The following is a 21,412-nucleotide window of genomic DNA, read 5'->3' as shown; positions in this document are numbered from 1 at the left end:
AGCCATCTATTTCAGGTTTTTTTAACATCCCAGTGCGTCGCTTAAGCCACACATTATAGTTTACAAGCATCGCTAACATCTTCGTTTAAGGATGGTACAAAACACGTCGCATATGCGGCTGGTTATGCAACGATCCCTGTGACGCATTTTCTTAGCTCAAAAAAGTGTCGTTTATACAACATTCGTCATCGCGTAAAGGACGCTTTTGTAAAAACCCATCATTTCGGGCCCGTCTGCTAAGGGGGGTTGTGTTGTTATGTTTGTTGGTTGATTTGAAGTGATGTTTTTTTATTGGATCTAATCCTACATTATGAAAGTTTTATGTGACCCCTACAAGTACAATAAGAGAGAGCATCATCCTCAATAAGAAATGGATTGAAGCCATCGATAGTCATCTAGGTACATCTCTAGATGGGGGGACCATGGTCAATGCACTTGGCCTATGGTACTAACACATCACCTAGACTTTCCTCAAATTAACAAGAACTTTCCGTGGCCTCTTCTTCACCCACACCCACCATTGATCCACATTGCCTCTATCCCTAGTGCTCGGTAATAATGCCAAATGCCTCAAGTCACAAACACCGTCCAACTCCATTATAGGCTATGGGAAAAGTTCGCTACCATGCATCAACAATCTAAGGATCCTTACTCCCCAAAGAAAGGGATGTCAAGTAAATGCAAAGAAACTAGCAAAGATAGTCAATGAAAGCAACTGAGTTGGTGAGTTGGAGAAAACTTAAAGTTGGAGGAGTAAACCTTAGGAAGGGGTTTCTCCCTTTCATTTATAGCAAGTGTCCGAGAATGATGCTTGGAGTCGCGGCACAGTCAAAAACGTAGGGATTATCAAGCCACGTGAAATGCATGCACGCAAGCACGTCTAGACAATACTCGAAAGACGTAAGGTTGAAAAACACACGCACTTGGAGAGACTGAGAGGGAGCTCAAGACAAAATATGGACAACAAAAAGCAAGAAGAAAGTAGTGATCACGGCTCCTCACAAGTCGACATTCTGGTGAGATACGCATGGGATGGTATTTTAAGTACAAATTGTAGCTTGCCGTGTGTGTGTGTGAGAGAGAGAGAGAGAGAGTGTTTTTGTGTGTGTGTGTGTGTGTGTGTGTGTGTGTGTGAGAGAGAGAGAGAGAGAGAGAGAGTGTGTGTGTGTGTGTGTTTGTTTTTGTGTGTGTGTGTGTGTGTGTGAGAGAGAGAGAGAGAGAGAGAGAGAGTGAGTATGTATGTGTGTGTGTGTGGTGAAGCCCAGCTTGATTGACTGATTAATCGCTTCTGTGGTGCATATAATTGGCCTTCAGGAAAAGGGGGAAATTTTTTTCTTCTACAGGCCCAAGGTTGAGACAGAGCATCCGAAGAGCATCGATGATGTGCAGAGGGTGTACCTAGTGCTTCGGCCTGAGTGTGGCAAGAGGAAAGAGGAGCTCAAGCAGAGCCATGAGAGTGGGGTGAAAGAGTCTATGATGAAGGAGAAAGAAGACATTAAAGGAGGTGAAAAGAAGACCAAAGGAGGTAAACGTAAACGAAAAAGAGGCAGGCAAGGAGGTGGAGGAGAAGAAATCAAGCCTGAAGAGGGCAAAGCGGTTGCCAAGAAGGGGGTTCGAGGGGGGGAGGGAGAGGTCGTAAGCTAATTATGTGTTAATTGTCATTACAATCACTCCAATGTTAATTATTAGAGTTCTTAAGCTAATTATGTGTTAATTGTCATTAATTATGTGTTAATTGTCCAATGTTAATTATTAGAGCGAGAGCAGGATGCTTTGTGTGTGCCATGTGTGCAGAAGGTGAACATTGAGGAGCAACAGTTATATAGGCTTCTGGTGTTGGGTCGCAAGAGACTTCCGGATGCATCAAAGAGAACCAGGCCATCTTGGGGTTTTGTTGAGCTCGTCACTACTAATATCAATGACATTAAGAAAGCTCTTGGTCCAGGTATTTCAGAACTTCTTGTGTTTCAAGGTAGCACTTTGGTGTAGTATTTTACATTTTCATGGATGATTATGTTGCTCGTGCTCGTGCTCGTGCTCGTGCTCGTGCTCGTGCTCGTGCCCGCGTGCATGCACACACCCCTCTTGTGGCAATGCTCGAGGGCAGCCCAGTTTCTAGGGTTTATTTCAATCTCATAATCTAGTTGCACATCACAAAACCCAATGCAAAATGTGCATGTGTAATTAGTGTATAAGCAAGGGTGTGTTTTCATCCTTTTAGGAGAGAAAAAGGGCTCTTTGGCTTTTAATTTAGAGCAATGAAATTGCTTCCAAAAGCCCTTTTTTTTCCATAGTTACAAGGAAGGAAAATTCATGGCTGGGTCACATTCAGAAGCGTGATGTTTTTGATAGTAAGTGGAGTTTGAGAGAGATTTTGGCAGTTGAATATGAGACATCAACAAGGGGAAGGAGGCATCAGCCTAGTGCAAGGCCCGTGGGGGAGGGAACATTTTGCTTGTTAGTACACAAAAAGGGAAATCAAACCCACACACATTTGGTGTACAAGCTTGAACTTCCTGAACCAAGTAAGCAGCATAAACCACAAGAAGAGCTCAACATAGAGGATGAAGGATCCTACATTATCCAGGTAAGCATATGATTATTGACTATTAATCATTAGTTTTTGAATGGAATTTTTTATCTCACTTTTCTCCATTCTGAGATAGCTCAACTTGAATGTTGGTAAGCTTAGCTTTCATGGTTGCAAGACCACCTTTGTCATTTGTCCATTGAATCATCATCTTGTAGGTAAAGAACCCAAAGCAACCCACACCTAGAAATGTTGGGATTGGCAATAAACGCAAAGCTACGTACCCCGCTGCCCTTCAAAGCCGCATGGGGCGTTATCGATTTGTTTCTGCTGACCCGTGTGACTACTTGAACTATGAGGGTTGTGAGTTTATTCTCATATCAGCTTCAGATGATATTGAAAAAGAGCTTGGCCTCCACCTTGACATACAACATGATGAGTCTTGTTCAGCACTTGTGGGACTATATGGAAAGAAAGAGTCTTCAAATATCAAGCCTCTTATGGAAGGAGAGTGGGCTTGAATTTAACATGTACATGTTATACTTAAAAACATGTTTGCAACTGTACAAATTATTACTGTGAGCTTAATCTTTGATCCTTTTAAGTAGAGCTATCTGTGCCTAAGCAATCCATCATTACATGCCTTTTATAATGACATGCAGATATAATCTGGTTCTAGGTTATGGTCAATGCCAAAGGAATTTAGTAAACGGAAAGCAGGTAACAGCATTTTATGTTCTGTTCTGTTGTACATAAAAAGAAAACTCTCTTGGAGGTCTATCAAGAGTAATCACAAAAACCTTTAATTAAGGCTTCTAAAACAAATTTTTATTACTGTATGGGAGCATTGTTGAATATTAATATATTTTGAGCATTATTTGTATGTGCTACTCTCGTTAGGTTCACGTGGATTTTTTGAATTGGTTGGTGGGTGTTATGGACCATGGTTTAAGTGTGGTGGTTTTTGAAGCTTGGATAAATTATAGGTAAAGATTATAAAATGCTAGGTACAAGTTTTAAAAAGGGGTTTCTTTTTAGCCGAACGGTTATTTTCTCCGGAAAATTTTCGGAGACTACAGAAAATGTATTTTCCAACCTTTTAATGATGGCCACCTTAATCGAAGATAAAAACAGAACATATACAAGAACATTTGCATTCATAAATATTTAACCCAATATTAAAATGTATTATTACTATGAATTTGAGAACACTAAGATTACCTGTTGATACTTTTGATTTGAAGTTGCAATGCACGTGCGCGTACACACAAAACCTATGTATATTTGGCGACTTAAATTATCCAATTTGATTAATTTAAGAAGGTAAATTAAATTATTGATCAAATGATCATAATTATTATTATACACAAGATAAAAATATCTATTTAAATTATTAAATCAAATCATTAAAGAATTCTTTGATAATGAAATTATTAAAGTAAATACACTAACATTGAAAATGTTACATGGATTCATTTCAATGCTTTGATAAGGACACATGCTTTATCTCAAGAAATCAAGTATTTTAACTAAAGATTGACTCTCCCATAGCATAATGTGAAGGCCATAAAGTTCTTTACTTCAAATGCAAACAAGACTTATAAATGACTTGTGTTTATGACTTGTGGAAACACTTCTCATTTCACAATCGATCAAGAGGTCTCTTACTATCATTCAAGTGGTCTCTTACTATCAACCAAGGACCTGTTAATACCTGTTTCTTTTATCCTTATCAAACGTATGTTCAATTTTCTCAAAAGCTTCATCTTCAAATAATGTTGTGAAGGTATCTCCCATGTTAAAAGATATAGGTGCTTTTATTAATATTGGTTTCAAAAGATATACGTCCAAGTTATGGTGGATGAAGTTCTCTACATTTCTCAACACCTTTGGAAAAATTCTCAGATATCCCAAGTACCTTTACCAATTTTGAGAAAGCAACAAAATTATCCATAAATGTTATGGATTTATGCAAGAAATCTGACACTTTGGAAAGTAACAAGAGCTTGCATAACCCAAAAGGCATTACCTTGTACATATATGATCTCCACTCGATGATGAACGTAGTCTTTCCCCTACACTCGAGTGTGATGGAAAGGTGATTGTACCCATAGTGATGTAAGCAATCATCTATCCTATTCATTGGGCTCATCTTGCACAATCTTTGTTAGTATCCCTTTTGAGGGTCTTATTGGTGCTCTCCAATTGCCCACATTGATAGCATTACTTATACACTGCAACTTTGCTTGTCGCATTTCAACCTAGACTGCAACCATGTCTACCAATTTATCACTCTCCCATCAGCAAACCATCATCCATAGTTCAAAGATCAGAATAATGTACAAGACGACCAGAATACTGTGATGTGAGTCAAGTATTCCTTCCATCATAGGTAATATTGCATCCTTACCAAGGTCCTGCAACGTCATGAGGAGCAATAAGGACGAGTAGCTACCTCTTGAATCTTGGTTCATTGTTAAAATTTTAGAGATTTTCATTTATGTAGCATATAAAGATAGATACATGTTTATATATCACTTTTATCATTTTACATCCTCTTTATTTTTTTGCACATTCTCTTTGGGAACTATTTCAACCACTTAGCAAGGTGGCTGAAGCAGACACAAAATCAAATCAAGTGAATCAAGGTAGCTACAACAACAAAAGGAAATAAGCATCCTATCATTGTATCCTTGCTAGCTGATAAGTGTAGGCGTGCTACTTATTGAAATCACAGTTAATTGTGAGGATGATCTTTAGTACGGTTGAGAATCGTTACTATTGTATAGGCAAGTGTGTGAAGAGTATTGTATTGTTACCATTTTGGGGTCTTGTGAAGAGTATAGGCAAGTGTGTGCTTAGCTAAGTCTTGTCATAAAGAGCCATATCCCTGTGATCACACCCACTTATATGAAAATCTTTGATTCAACAATTGAGGAGTGCCCCTTGTATTGTGCCAGCCTTACACATTCCAACTGAAAAGGAAGACGTTACTTGATTTTGGTTTTTCAATAAGCACAACTTAAAGGGATTCGCAAACTATAATCTTAGTAGAGTTATAAACACTTCACTATTGCACGTAAAAAGAGACTCAAAGATGGCCTTCCGAGTGTCTAATGACTTGAGATTTGACAAGACTTAGCTAAGCACACACTTGCCTATACTCTTCACAAGACCCCAAAATGACAATGATAGGATACAATGATATGGCTCTTTATGACAAGACTTAGCTAAGCACGCACTTGCCTATACTCTTCACAAGACCCCAAAATGGTAACAATACAATACTCTTCACACACTTGCCTATACAATAGTAACGATTCTCAACCGTACTAAAGATCATCCTCACAATTAACTGTGATTTCAATAAGTAGCACGCCTACACTTATCAGACAAATCCTTTTATTATTGTAAGTATTAAGAACTTAACACAAGAGAACCATATGAAATAGCTAAAAGGTAGGACCCTTGTTTTTCCACTTTTCACCCATAGAAAAGACCCCCTTAGGCTCATTTTTAGAGCCCCATCTCTAAGCCCAACCATACACCCAAGTGAAGGCCAACCTCCAGCATCTTCCAGTCAGTTTCCACCATGATTGATCGCATTGATGTAGCAGGTTTTTCATGCTCGTTTCCCTCACTCTCCCTTGCACTAGTTGATGCTTCCATGTCTCCAACTTGCACTGCGCTTTGTAGTCAATACCTTCATTTTGGCTTTACTCTCTTTTTGCTCTGTAGTGGTGTAGTGGCATACTGGTAGATGTGTTGCACATACCCACATCCTTAAAATGTGCATACTGCCCACACTTCCACAGTCATGACCGGATCCTTCTTCTCAATATGATTACCAAAACTGAACAGCTACAATCACCATTTTGACTCTTGTTAGGGTTTCCTGATCTACTTGAGTTTTTTCCGGCTATGAAAAGCAATACCACCTTCATGGTGGAAAAGAAACTTGTTCTCTCACGTTTGGTTTCCTCTGTAACAAGAGTTAGTAGAGCTGGTCGAAAGTAGGCATCTAAAACTGCCATCTCCCATGTTCAAGGGAGACTATTGATGGTAAGGTCAACCACTTGGTTCTCCTCCCCATGGTATGTGGCAACAGAGAAACCTTGATACAGATTGACGACAAAATCACAAAATCACGAGAAAATCAACCCGTACTAGAGCCCTCCTCTTCCCTGAAGTACGAAGCAATAATCAGCCTTCTATAGTAGAAATCTAGTACAAGAGTGCCCTATAAGAATACTTGTGCTGCAAAACACATTCAAATGCAAGCATACAATGAAAATAAAGCAAGCTTGTTCTAAAAGTACAAAATGTAATCAGAGGGCGATCTCAGCCCTAAATCTACTGTAGATGGCTATCCCTTAGCAAACCACCGCTGGTTGAAGATGACTTCGCAGCTTTGCTCCTGCGCTTCTGATGGACAAGATTTAGAATATCTGAGATGCTTCAGCAAATGCACAAACACCCTATTTTTAAGGACTTGGGAGGTTGATCGTCCAGCTTCATGACCTAAATTTCCCTATCTTTACAGACATGGACTCCCTCAATCAAAACTTAGCATGCCTCCCTGTAACATGCAGGAGAACTGCCTGTATTAAGTACTATGCAAAACCACAAAGATGAACAGAGGGAAGAGATAGAGATGTTGCTGAAAAAGTACTTTCTGTATATATGTACCAAGGTGTACGTAGATCCTAGGCAACATGGCCTCCAAAAGGAATCTCCTATGCCTATGGCCTATCCCGCAAAGCCTGGGATCAGATGAATACTGACTGAGCTAACCCTTGCTATTTGTAGACTCATGGAGCTGCCCCTATAGGCTATAACTACCCAACTGCTGCCGGCCAGGTCCTTGGACAGCAACATACCGAAAATCCCATAAACAGTCTGGTCAGTGCCTAAAAAGGCTCTTAATCCTAGCTAAAATAGGTGATTTAAGCATGTCCACATCTGTACATGTGACATCCCCTCCTGCTAAGCTTTTGATGACGGGAATCCAACTGATCGTGGATGATTGACATCATCCCTTTACTCCATGTGGACTCCATCCTTGGCATCTTGCTTCCAAAACTTAACGCAATCTTGACCACTTGGATCTTGTCTTGAAAACCTGATCTTGTCCTGAAAACCTTATGCTGCAAACTTGGATTGCTCCAATCTCTATCGCTATGTTCTGCATTGAGAAATGTGCACCTGGTCTTCTTGTCTCGTCCTTGGTACCTTTTGGGCTGAGAGCTAGATCCCTTCTTGGAAACCTGCAACCCCTTGTTCCTCCCCTCATTTTTGTACCATGGCTGCCGGGCTAAGCATCTAGGGGCTTCATACCCCATGATACCCTCCTAGGGGCTCTATACCCCATGGCTGCCCTCATTCTGGCACCACCGGGATACCTAATGTTGAAGAACCACTTGACTGCGTTTTCCTTCCAGCAAAAACAGCCACCTTTGTACTGTGCATTTCCCAAATCTGCTACAATTCAGCACCTCTAGGACTTCCACCACGCTTTGATACCAAGGTAACATGCGGAAGAACTGCATGTATTAAGAACTATGCAAAAACACAAAGATGAACAGAGAGAAGACAGAGAGATGTTGTTAAAACAATATTTTATGTATATATGTATCAAGATGTACATAGGTCCTAGCCAACATGACCTCCAAAAGGAATCTCTTATACCTATAGCCTGTCCCACAAAGCCTGGGATCAGATGAATACTGGCTGAACTGACCCTTGCTATTTATATACTCATGGAACTGCCCCTATAACTACCCAAGTGCTGTCGGCCAAGTCCTTGGACAGCAACATACCAAAAATCCCATAAACAGGCTGGTCAATGCCTAAAAAGGCTCCTAATCCTAGCTAAAATAGGGGATTTAAGCATGTCCACATCTGTGCATGTGACACACACAGCCCCCCCCCCCCCCCAAAAAAAAAAAAACCTGACCCAACCAGCATATCCACACGTATGCACTGCTGACCAACTCCCACATGCAGCTGGTCGATCCTGTTTCTTACTCTTGGGTCACCTTGTGTAGGTGTGTTACACGCTTCTCTACTTGCATTGCAACTATCCTCAGTTGGATGGCCTCCCTTGTAGAAAACTCGTGTCTATGTACTTGGGTTTGAAGGGTATTTCACTTGCTTTGCTTAGTGTTGGACTTCACAGAGCGTTTCTCTGTGTGCGAAGTGCTAGGCTAGGAGTGTTCAGTAGGTCACAAGGCTATGATTTTTTGTCTTCGTTCTCGGCCACATCTTGTACTTGAATTACTTCTTTCTTGCACATAATACAGAGCAGTAGTTAAGGACTCTTGGGCCGCACTTCCACCACACTCTTCTTTTTATCTCTGGAAAACCCTAGGACATGCACACGAGTGTTCTACAGTGGTCCCCGAACAAATCGGCACTGAACAAGTGTCCATGCTCGTCCAAAATGCGCTACCTATTTGCCGCTAAATCCTCCAAGTCGTCTAGCTGAATATCCCGGACATATAACATACATGTATGACCACCCTCCCGTACCAGCCATTTTATCTGAAGGGCAGATATAACTGCAACAGGGCATGTGAGAGATGGTAAAGACTCCCAATCCCCTCTAAGGAGCGACTCGAAGTATCGAGTCGCTAAGGACTAGATATAATTGCAACGGGGCATGTGTGAGATGGTAAGGACTACATACCGTCATAAGGCCAAATGAATCTGAACTTAAGAATAATTTTAAAAGAAAGAAGAGAATCACCAAAAACAAACAAAATTTAAAAAAGGCTCCCCAATCGCCTCTAAGGAGTGACTGGAGAGTCAACCTGTGCTCCTTGTGGTAGACCATGCCTGCATGATCATACAACCATGGGTGGTTAGAATAATATCCACCTTATCCAAAGGTGCCACCTTGAATGTGCGACGTTCAAAAAACTCCCCATACGCCAATGGGGCATCATCCAAGGTCTCCGCAACCCGAAACTTGTTCAATTTCTTACGCTTGCCTCTCATGGCAGTGGCCAGGATTATGCCACTAGTGCCACCATTCTAGGCAACTTCAACCGCTCAACCACACGGTCTTTAATGATGTCCTCTAAGGCTCCTCCATCAAAGAGTATGGACACCGGATGTCCATGAAGCATCCGTCGACACATAACCAGATCATGCCGGCCGACAACCACTAAGATCCTCCCAAAACGAGTCAAGTGAAGAGAAGTTGTTGTATTGGTGGGAGCGAGAGGAGTAGATGGTGCCGGTGTCATAGATACTGCTACAGCACAGACAAAATGGCCTTCTCCTTGGACTTCTCCTTGCCCTTACCATTCTGCTTCCTCGTGTTCTTCGGACAATCCCTTCCAATATGCAATGGAATCACAATAAAAGCATTGTCCAACAACCATCTTAGCGCAACACTCTTTAGGGTGAGGCGAGGCTCCTCCACTTGCCTTGTCCTTATCATCCTTGGCCTTGGACTAGCAACCCTTGTCTTTGCCTTTCTGTTGCCCCTATTGTTGAGTCCCAGACTTGGAATCCTCCCGCATCTAGAGGGATGTAGAACACTCGTTTGGAGGAGTTCTTGCCATTGCTGGAGCATGCCATCAATGATACAATGCAAGCATCGACCAAGAATACTCCCTTTGAGGTGATATATGGTCATCCGGTTATTAACCCGATGACCCGAGCTCTCGAAAGTTCCACAAGGAACTATGATGCAGACCAAGTGATTCAGGATTCGGATCAGCTATAGCGATAAATACAAGAAGACATATGGAAGGCGCACACAAAGCAACTCCACGAGGCTAACAAACATCAAAGGGATACTACCTTCAAAGAAGGAGATTGGGTTTATTTGAAGATCATGAAGCAGAGGCTCAAACAGTCCAGGGAGGCTGCTTCCAAACTAGCTCTGAAGAAGAAAGGCCCATTCAAGATTATCAAGAAGCTCACTGATGTAGTCTTCAAGCAAGAGTAATCGAGCCATTGGAGGACGCATCCGGTGTTTCATTCCAGCAACCTTGTAGAGTATCATGGGCCAAAGTTAAGCGCTCCACCGGACCCGAGTTAGTGGATGATGGAGGATTACAAGAGGTGTTGGTATCGGAGCCGGTTGTTTTGCACCAATACAAGTAAGGTTCTCTTCAAAAGTAGTTCCAGTGTCTCCTCAAGTTCAAGGGCTACCCAATCCAGCATGCAGTCTAGTTTGATGAGGATCAGTTCATGGACGAGTCTCCCCCGTTGTTGATAGCTTATCAAGAGGCCATGCAGCTGAGGACGGTTGCAATGCAAGTAAGGAGAATGTGACACACCTATGAGTATACAAGGCACATCCGGACATCAGATAGCAACTGACAGGTAGAGTCCCACAAGGCTGGTGACACGTGGTATTGCCACATGGCAGTGCTAACATGATAACATGGCAATTAGGTACACATGGCCAACAACAATACTACTCGATGACTAGGAGCATTGGCGCATACATACATACATACATATGTATGTATGTATGTATGTATGTATATACACATACACATATGTGTGTGTGTGTGTGTGTGTGTGTGGGTAGCCAAATCATCATATTCATCCACTTTCTTCAATGTTGGACTTCACACAGCGTTTCTCTGTAGGTGCAGTGCTAGCCAAGAGGGTACAGTAGGTCACAAGGCTGTGATTTTACGTCTTCATTCTCAGCCACACCTTGTACTTGAATTACACATCATACAGAGCAATAGTTTAGGACTCGTGTGTGTGTTGTATGTGTGATTCCGTCGCACTCTTCTTTCTCTCTCTGGAAAACCCTAGCACTTAAGCACAAGTGTTCTACACCTCCTCTCTGCAAGGCCTCCATATCAATAGCTACGTTCCCACAAGCGGTAACTAGTACTAGAGGTGTCCATGCCACATGTGAGTCTGAATGGCTTGCCCTAAAGCTTAATTCTTAAAGAATAGTGAAGAAAAATTCATTTTTGGACCGTGTTAACCCGGATATAGTGTTTAAGGAACTTTACTCAGCTATTGAGCAAGACATTAAGACAATATGACAAATTATAAACATGCATTCAATCGCATTAAAACACAAGGAAATAACATAATGAGATACTGGATACCACACTGGTAATGATATATTACTCGAGAATTTCTGGGGCTTTCCTGAAGGAGCACCAAATTCCATATGAAAAAAGCAAAAGAAAACATAAGCAGTGGGCTCAGAAAGACAACGCTTTCCCAATCACTCATCTCCCCATGGAAGAGGTGACACACTGCTCATGCCAAGGCTCCTAGTGTCGAGCACAGTGGGTTTATCCACCCAGTGTGCCACATGCAGCCTAGGAGGTCTTACTGATGCACTACGTGTACCTACAACCTTTTCAAGCAAAGAAAGTCCTTGGGATGTGTGATAAATACCTGGAACCAACAGGCCCATGTTGATCTCTAGTCTTCAAGTTCTCCATAGATCTCCAACACACTCCACACTCCTGGCAAAAGGGATGAAGGCCAAAATATGATTGCAGTCTTCAAGAGTCTTCAACACGACGTAGATTTCACAGAAAGCCACACAGCAGATTCAGCTTGAAGCTCAACCTCTGTATTTTAGGGTTAGGGTTTTCTGCAGATCAGTAAAACCAGGTCCTGTAGGCGAAGAGGTTGTATGCTCACAGATCAGCAGCAGAAGGAAAAGATGACTGTACAGCAGCTTTCAAGTACTCAGCTACTGAACACAGATGTTCTCGGCATGAGAACGGTGATGTGATGATCTCCAGCAGCGGGTACAACACTTATGAATCCCCAACAGCAGGCACAGCAGATGGACAACCTTCTGGGTGGCTTGTAGACGGCCATGTTGTATGTACAGTAGCACAGCAGAAAACGAGCACAACTGAAACTGGTGTACAGAGGGGTAATGGTGTGCAGCAGTCTGCAGATACAGTACACTGATGGCAGTTCTGGGCAGGTACAGCCTTCTATACAGAATCCGTAGTGTATGGAAAGAGGGCTGTCAGCTTTATGGCGCAGTCCACCACTAAGGCAGAGAGGCACAGACAGTAGATGATGAAGATAGTGACATGATGAGGTTGACGTGCTTTTGTTGAAGTACACCAAGTTGCTTTACCACAAGGGCTTAGCCAATATATATATATACATACATACATACATACATACACACAAAGTGTACTTTTTATGTTGGGAAAGCTAAAACATGCTTTTCTTTTATTAAAATAGCGTTACCCCCAGCATTACAATGATACAAAGCTTTAAACGCAATAAAAAGGGGTTACCATGCTTTTATAAAGTGGCATGAGTGGCCTTTTAAAATAAAGTGCCCACCCAAGTCACTCATAAAGCGGGTTTTACAAGTTTTTCAACATACATAATGGAGTTTTCCCAATTCAAGTCAACACATAACAATGTTAACAAACATAACATACCAGATGTCTTGGGGCTACGCAGTTCCGAGCATCCCCGGCTCCTCAGGATGACACATAACAAGTCAAACAGGCAGTCAAAACACACACATGCTCAGACATAAATCCAAGTGTCACACACACGTATGCTAGTGCAACACACTCATGTTGAAATCTCCGTTCACAATGCTTGTGCCATCACAAGCTTGTATAACACTGGATCCAGGATACTGGATAGAGGAATCGTACCACTTGAGCTTGAGGACCCTGGAGATGAACCACTTGGTCCACCTACTAGTATAGATCTAGGAATCATACCGCTTGATCTATCTTGCCACCTAGTTCCCGGTAATAGTGCCGCTTGAACCTCTAGCTCACCATTGGACCCATGTTCAACGTGTTGCTTCTTCATGCTTAATACACAATAGAGAGAGAACCTAATCTACCATGTATTACTGACATAAACTGTATACAATGTTAAATGGAGATACTCAATGGTAGCACTACTCTTGAGTTCTCAATGACTCAATGATGATCAATGAATGAATATGGTTAAAGTAGACTCCTATTTATAGTGTCTAATGTTGGTGAGTTGGTTACCAACATTCACATTCACGGTAGTGAAAATGTGTAATGGGTTAATAAATAAAAGGGTGCTAGTGGTTGTGTAAACTAGCAATTGTTTGTGTGTGAACTAGGGCTTAACTAGAGCAATTCTAATGTGTCTGAACAACCACTAGTGTATGAGTTCTTTTGTGTGGGAACGGCCTCTTAGAAGGATACTATGTAAGTAGTGATGTGTGGCAAAGTGACACCTATTAGGGACACTTGGCATCATATTTGACATGTGCATATGTGGTGACCACACCTTGTGCCACCACCTTGGACATTTCCCAATATGGAAAGGGGTCTTGTGGACTCCAAGGCAACTAAATATTTGGAAAGTACAAGCTTTGGGAATGGGGGATTATCCTCAAATACAAAGGATCACACTCATAAAATCTAGGAGGGTTACTATTTTTGGCCTAACTCCAATGGAAATTCCGTTTGTGTCATTACGTCTGGAATTAAGCAAATGGGGGGACATGCCAAAGCACATTTGGCAAAAGTCTACCAATTGGGATATTTTTAAAGGTAAATATTATGGGAGAACCCATCTCTTAGATTGGGACATGTGGCAAGAAAGTGGATCAAAGTGAGACGGATCAAAGTGAGACAAGTGTCACTTCAGCTATTGTGTGGCTCTCCACTTGTCATTATAGCCTTCTCTTGCTATTATAGCTCATGGGAGGCCCAAATCTATAAATTGGACCACTCTCTCTTCATTAAGAGAGGCTCTCTTGCTACAGACTACCCTCTACTATGAGGGTTGCTCGCATTCTTGTCTACAACACTTTATGGGGAGAGTTCCTACACTCCTTGACTCCCCTCAACACACGGTTTCTCTATTTCTTTAGCCTCTTCATTGCTGTATGCATGTTGTACGAGCTGAATCAACCAATGTACCTGCTGTACCAGCCATTGTACCTGTTGTGCCGGCTGAGTGGAGGGTTGTACCTGCTGTTTTCAGATCTAACTGAAGTGAATAATGTTGAGTTTCTTATATATGTTGTAGGACTGCTCGTCAAATAGGGTAAGCTGCCGGCCAACAGCAAAGACAAATAGAATACCAAAATAATATCCTTTCAGGCTCGATAAAATGGCAGGTTAAGGCATGTTTTGACACAGGGGGTCGGCCCATTCCGGCCTCTATGCGGTGTCAGTTGTGCACACATCTCTCTTACGGTTTTGTGGATTAAGTGGCATATGTTTAAGGCAGTGGCCAATTCCATTGTTTAATTGCATTAATGGTCAAGTGTTTTGCGAAACCCCCGGGCCCTCCAGGAAGTTACATTCGTATCAGAGCATAGGCTAGGCTTTCTTGGAAGCAAAAGCTTTCTTCTATCAAGGAGGAAGAGAAAAAAGCACTCTTTCAATATGGATATTGTGGATCGTATTATCAAGCTTACAGGCAAGCTATATGGAGATATATCTCGGGATATCTTAAGGATATGGTGAGGAGATATTTCTTTTGGCTTCATGACCAACCTGGCAAAGAAAAGCTAAGTATACTTTGAGGTTGTAAAGTTGGTGCTTTTGCTATTTACTATGAAGTGTTTTTTATGTTCACTAACCCTTGTATAGCCATGCAAGGAGAAAGGTGGTGTTGTTTGCCTTGAGATGGTTTCAAGGAAACATTGTTTATGGCTCCCTTTCTTGGAATGGATTATGTTTTTGGATGTTGGAGGATGCACAGGTAGAAGCATAAACAAGACAAGAGAGAGAGTAGAGAGAGCTTGTGGACAAGATCACCTTTTATATTAGCTTGAAGCTTTACAATGGCAATTGGCCAGCAAGAGAATGTTGAACTTGTGCAAGGGATTGGATGGAATAGTGAGAAATGGGAGGCCTCATTAAATAGTGAGTATGAGCATTGAGCACCTGGCTAACTGCACTAGAGCAGGCCAACTGGTCCATGACTCATAAAAGAAGGAGAAAATACAATAAATGTCCAATAAATGGTACAACCCAATTACACTGAGATGCATAAATTCTACCCCCTCTACATCTCTTAGTGTGCAAGAGTCGGAAGAAGATAAGCTGATGAAGATGTAACCATGGACCCTCCAGCACCGCGAATACTAGAATCACCTCGGAGAGAGCACCCACCAACTTGCTTCCTCGAAACAAAATGCCACCATGAACAACAAGGAACTTTGCTTGGCTACGAATTCCCACACAAGTATGCAATGAACTCCAAGAATAGATGATTAGCTGTTGGACACACCGCTCCCATAATCCCCAACAGTGGACGGGAAACACATCACGTTCCAAAAGCCTCGAACAATGAACTCGGAACAGATCCAGTTAATAATCTATGCTATACAAAAGATAACCATGTCCTGCCAGATGTCTAATGCTTGGAACTCCGAATCATGGTCCCCATGCACCAGTAAGTGGAGTTGCAATCAGCCCCCTCTCCCGCCCACAAGCCTCCTCTGGCTAGAAGCACATAGGGGGGAACTACATGTGTACTAGAGAAGTACACCATCTGGGTCCTCCTAAGCCGGAAGCGCCCTGGGAGCCCTAGAAGTGGTACTAGAAGCTGTATCACTATCATGTGTCGTGTCTTTGCCTTTTCTCTGAGATGAAGCCTTGCCCTTCTTCTTGGACAAAAAAATCCTTGGATAGATGTCCTCTTTTCCCGCAAGAGAAGCAGTGACTCCGACCTTTCTTCTGAACTGAGGAAAGTGCCTGGTCAGAATTGTTGACTGAAACCTTAAACTTACCCTGTGAAACGAGAACGGACTCCTCCTCCAAAAGTAGGGAGTTAAGATCATCAAAATCCAACTGAGTGGATGTGACCTAGCACCGCAAAGATCGAGAAATCACATCATAGTCCAGGGGAAGCTTGGTGAGGATAAGTGTAGCTAGCTGAGTAGAGGACAAAGCAACACCCATAGCCAGTAAAACTGGTCATGGATAACCTTGGCCTCCATGAGAAACGACTCCATGGAATTGCCTTCAGCAAATAACAAACCATAGAGCTGCCCTTGCGAGGTAACTGCCCTCATCGACGAATCTCGAGCTAAGAGATCTCCCAATTTAGACCATACTTGATGAGCACTGGTGAGAGTTTGCACGGTTGGTGAGACCTCCTCTATGGTCCGCACAAGCACGGAATGCGGCTTCGAGTCCTGATTCTCCCAGTCTTGTAATTCCGCAACAAATTCATCCTCCTGATCCTGAGTCCACCTCCTAGAGTTCTGAGGACGATCGGGCTTCCTCTCAGTGCCTTGAACAATATTCCACAAACACTTGTGGATGAACCAGATCCGCATCTGAAGCTTCCAATAGACATAGTTGGGTCCTTTCAACTTGTCATCCTTGTTCGTATAGGAGGGAGCCATATCCACAGCAACAAGAAACACAGACCTCAGCTCTCAAAGACTTCTCTCAAGTGCTTTCCAACGAAGCGAGGCTCCAGAACCAATCAGCCCCCTCTCAAACCGGAGAGAGACAGAGGCTAGACAGCAACAAAACAGTCCAAGACACCACCGGGAACCTCCTACCGGAAGGGTAGGGACTCGTGGAGGAAGGAGGAGATGTAAAGCCACTTGTCTCGCAACTCCACATGCAAGAAACTCACCAACAACTGATGCTGGAGCGGAAAACACAGCCAAAACTCCAACGCTTGCCTCTGTAGAAGAAAGCGCAGCCAAGAACCTAGCCGGCTTGCCGCTATAGGAGAAAACGCAGCCAAGAAACTGGCCCGGCAGCAAGAAGAGGGCTGGCTGGACCAGAAAACACAGCAGATTAGGAAAACGCAGCCACTGTTTGGGACTGATCTGCAACCAGGAGGAGCTAGGGCAGAGAACGCAAGGCACAGATGAGAAGGCAGGCAGATTTGCAAAAGATGGAGTAGCCTGAACCTAAGCGAGTGATATCATGTTGGAGAATGCACAGGCGGAAGCATAAACAAGACGAGAGAGAGTACAGAGAGCTTGTGGACAAGATCACCTTTTATATTAGCTTGAAGCTTTATAATGGCAATTGGCCAACAAGAGAATGTTGAACTTGTGCAAGGGATTGGATGGAAAAGTGAGAAATGGGATGCCTCCTTAAATAGTGAGTATGAGCACCTAGCCGACTGCACTAGAGCAGGCCGACTAGTCCACGACTCATAAGAGAAGGAGAAAATACAATAAATATCCAATAAATGGTACAACCCAATTACACTGAGATGCATAAATTTTAACATTTAAATGGGATGCATTGGACTTAAAAAACTCACGGTTATCTCATGGATCAAGGATTGCTATTGGCGGCCGAAATGCCTGTAAACTATTGGTGGCCAAAATGCCTATAAACTATGTGTAGCAAAATGGTTTATGGAGCACTACGATATCTATGCCTGTGTGAGTGATTCTTATCTTATGTTACACACTTGAGCCCACGACTTCTCCAAGGTGTGTGGTCAAAGTACCAGCACAGAGTGCAAGTGGTAGAAAGAAAGAAAGAAAGAAAGATTTTATTAACGTCTTCCAAAAGACCAAACTCGGCCTATGAGACAAATCGGAGTACCTGTATGGGGTATCCTCTGTCATCCCAACAAAATGAAAAAGTACTGAACAAAAAAAGCTGAATCTGGGTGTGCAGGGGATGGAGCTCTACTACTAGGAGAATGCAAAGCTATATGCATGGAGTATACAATCATGATATGCAACCTAGCTAGCTCCATCCTGTACCATACTGGGGATATAAAATGGTATACATCAGTGAAGGGGGTGTCCACAGCTCCCTGAAGAACATGCCTGGTTGGTAGGGGACTTATGTCTACGCCAAGGGTCATGTGGACTAACACCTTGTTGGCAGGGGACTATGTCTACGCCATGTGTCAGTAAACTGGAATCTAGTATGCTAGGGACTTGATGTCTGCGCTCAGATCTAGTGGACGTTCTACATCCACGTGCATGGTCAATCGGCCTTCTATTTCTCAACCTGGTGGTTGCATGTGTAAGCATGGAAGCCAATGGAGAGTAGCATGTGTTTGACGTGACACTGCGGATTGAGGAACGAGAGATTGCTCCTTCGAGTTGGTGGATACAACACCAATACTTACTTGTTTGGTTTCGACTTGGAGTATGGACAAAGAGATATTGTCACTAATTTAGTCCCTTCACCAATCTTGACCAGTGTTTCACACATTGATTGGAGCCAAGGTGTGAACGGGCATTTTCCACAGAAGAAAGCTGAAGCATTCACTGGCAAAGTTTGGCCTGAAAGATGGCTACAAAACATGAGCAATATGGGATTTTATTCATTAAGGCGGCTTATAAGATTTATAAGTCAACGGGTTCACACATCATTAAAGTGTGGCCGAACTTATTAATATGTTGGGCCTAGAACACTGGACAAAGGGAGGTGCCTAGCATAAACTTGGCCAACAAGCTAGAAAAGCACATAAGTTGATATTTTTGGCTGTTCAGTCACTTTTGGCAAAAAGGGGGGAATTGGTGCGCTGGCCGTACAGTACAGCAGTGGCGTGTTCTTCTCTTTCTACTAAGCATTGGCCATATAGCAAGGCAGCAGCACATGCTTTCTTTTCTCTAAGGGCTGTCGTACAGCAGTTCTTCCTCTCTTGAGTGCTGGTCGTACAGCAGGGCAGCACTTTCTCTCTCTTCTTTCGGAGTTGGCCACTGTTTTGGGGGCTGTTTTGAGGCTGATTTGTACTGTTTTATGGTGCTGATTGGTACCTTGATCTTTGAGCAAGTGTTTGCTGAGCTTTGTGGAAAATCCGGTGCAGGATTGCACCCGCACCTTGGTCTATTGTAACAGATTATTCTCTGAATAAAGTTCCTACGGGGGGCCAGCTGTTCCGGCTCAGTGCTGTGTTTTTGGTGTTGTATCTGGTTGAATCCGCTGCATCTCAAAGTTTGTTTTTCTAGTCTTGTGTTGTCTGTCTATGCCCCGAGTGATCCTGGTTTTCTCTCATTGGACGGGATTGGTTTCATTGGTATGAGAGTACAGCCTCTTGTGTACTCTATCTAGGCAAACGATCCTACATTATGGACAAGACCCAAAGTTGCGAGGAACACAAGGAGAGGATTAAAACTCTTGAGCACATGGTGGAGCAGTACATCAAGATCGTTGATGCACAGCTTGCCCATCATAACTCTTTGACGAGGCAGCTTCGTCAAGATCTTCACGAAAAGGATGCCAATTTGAAGATGTACCGCGAAGACCCTCATGTGAGGACAGTTATGGAAAGCAAAAGGATTATGGAGTCCAATGCTACAGATGTTTTCCTGGACTTGGCGTCAATGCTGGAAATGAATCTCAGAATACTTGCCCTTAATGCACAGGGCAAGTATCAAGTAAAACCTGAGGAAGCTTCTAGATATTCTTCCAGAAAGAGGAAGATGGTGTTGGCAGTCATCTCCTGTCTGTACATTACAAACTAGGGCCTCTGTTGTGGGTGTGCCTGCCCAATTAGGTGTATCTCCATTTTTCCCTATTTTTCCATGTATTTTCCTCATTTTTTTGGGTCGTGGGGTGCTGTCATGTGCCGGCCGACTCTATCTACTGCTGGCCGACTAGACATGTTGCTACCCGACTTCACTCAGTGCTAGCTGACTGTGTTTATCTGGCCGATTGGTGATTTTCTTGGTCATGAGCAGTTGGGGCTGCTGTCAGCCTATTTTGGCCAGCAGCCCAGGGCCATATATATAAAGGGCCTAGCCCCCACACCTCTTGTATCTTGTGCATCAGATCTTGTTATAGAGCAGAGTTTATATAGCTTCTCTCTCTCTCTCTCTCTCTCTCTCTCTCTCTCTCTCTCTCTTTGTGTTTTGCTCTCTACAACAGTTGTCTTTCATTTCCGTTGTGCATTCTAACATGGTATCAGAGCCCCAGGTGGCTTGAAGCTTGGAGACAGTGGGAGCTTGAGGGTTTGCTGATTTGTGGTGCTGATTGGAGATTGATTGGGCTGTTCGGGACTTGGAGATCAGGTAGAAGGCGGCCATCACCGTTGGACAGCCAACTTGCATACTATTTGCAACCTCTTCCTCATTTTTTTCCCCACCCACCCTCCCTTCACAAGACCTTGTGAACCCTTGAGATGGCAGACTTGCTTGAGATGGCTGAGAAGCACGTGAAGATACCTACTCTCCCCACATTCCCGGTGGATCGACAGTAGGACGGAACAACTACAGCATATAGAAGGTACTGATGGAGTCTATCTTGGAGTCTTATAACTTGGCTGATTTCATTGTGGTTGGTGTTCTACGGCCGGAGTTGGAGGATAGGGAGCTTTTACCCTCTACTCGGAAAGAACGGGAGGTTCAAGCATAGTTGTGGGATCGTGTCAATGCCCGTGTGCGTTCTTTCATCTTCCTTAATTGCACACAACAGGTGATTAATCATATAAAACATATGACGCTGGCCAGAGGGATTTGGTAGCATTTGGCTTCTCTATATAACAAGGTATCACCCATGAAGTGGATCTCCTTGGAAGTGCAGATGTGGGTGATGAATCCTGCAAAGTCTTCGACGATGCGGGAGCACATCAACAAGTTGTAGGCTCTTCAACAGGAGGTTCTTCAGGCTGGGAAGGAGATATTTTCACAGGACATGGCCATCACTTTGTTGTCTCACTTGCCCTCTCAGTACTCAGCATTTTACTCCTCTTTGATCACCAGTGGTGGCAGGCTCAGTACCATCACATGGAAGGAGGTTGTGCCTATGGTCTTGGACCAGGAAGAGCGTTTTACGAACCCTCCACAAGGCGGAGGTTCTAAGGCCTTGATTGGCCAACGGTCGAAAGGCCGTAACAACAACAACAATAAGGGCAAAGGGAAGTCTTCACCGGAGAAGTCTTTTGAGAAGAAGCCCGACTCAGACCGTGATAAATTGAAGGCCGAGCGGACCTGTAAACGGTTGTGGCGAGAAAGGT

General features: G+C 43.2%; 1 protein-coding gene and 1 long non-coding RNA gene across 2 annotated transcripts; one reads left to right on the top strand and one right to left on the bottom strand.

Annotated features, from left to right (window-relative positions):
- The first annotated feature begins 832 nt into the window (after positions 1-832).
- LOC147629037 (uncharacterized) lies at positions 833-3,200 on the top strand. Its single transcript, XM_086812854.1, has 5 exons — positions 833-1,016; positions 1,315-1,611; positions 1,759-1,945; positions 2,382-2,587; positions 2,749-3,200. The coding sequence occupies exons 1-5, from the start codon at positions 957-959 to the stop codon at positions 3,049-3,051; spliced, it is 1,053 nt and encodes a 350-aa protein (XP_086668980.1). The 5' UTR covers positions 833-956; the 3' UTR covers positions 3,052-3,200.
- Positions 3,201-5,808: 2,608 nt separating this feature from the next.
- On the bottom strand, positions 5,809-20,520 carry LOC147629036 (uncharacterized). Its single transcript, XR_015267877.1, has 3 exons — positions 11,921-20,520; positions 6,501-6,714; positions 5,809-6,391 (listed from the first exon to the last, which is right to left on the bottom strand). It is a non-coding gene; the product is annotated as an uncharacterized LOC147629036 (long non-coding RNA).
- Between the last annotated feature and the right edge of the window lie 892 nt (positions 20,521-21,412).

The sequence above is a fragment of the Cibotium barometz genome, chromosome 18 (genome assembly GCF_041138505.1).
Source record: "Cibotium barometz isolate CiBa-2024 chromosome 18, ASM4113850v1, whole genome shotgun sequence".
Taxonomy (NCBI): domain Eukaryota; kingdom Viridiplantae; phylum Streptophyta; class Polypodiopsida; order Cyatheales; family Cibotiaceae; genus Cibotium; species Cibotium barometz.
Note: the sequence above shows the minus strand (reverse complement) of the source record. Positions and strands in the feature narration are given on the sequence as shown.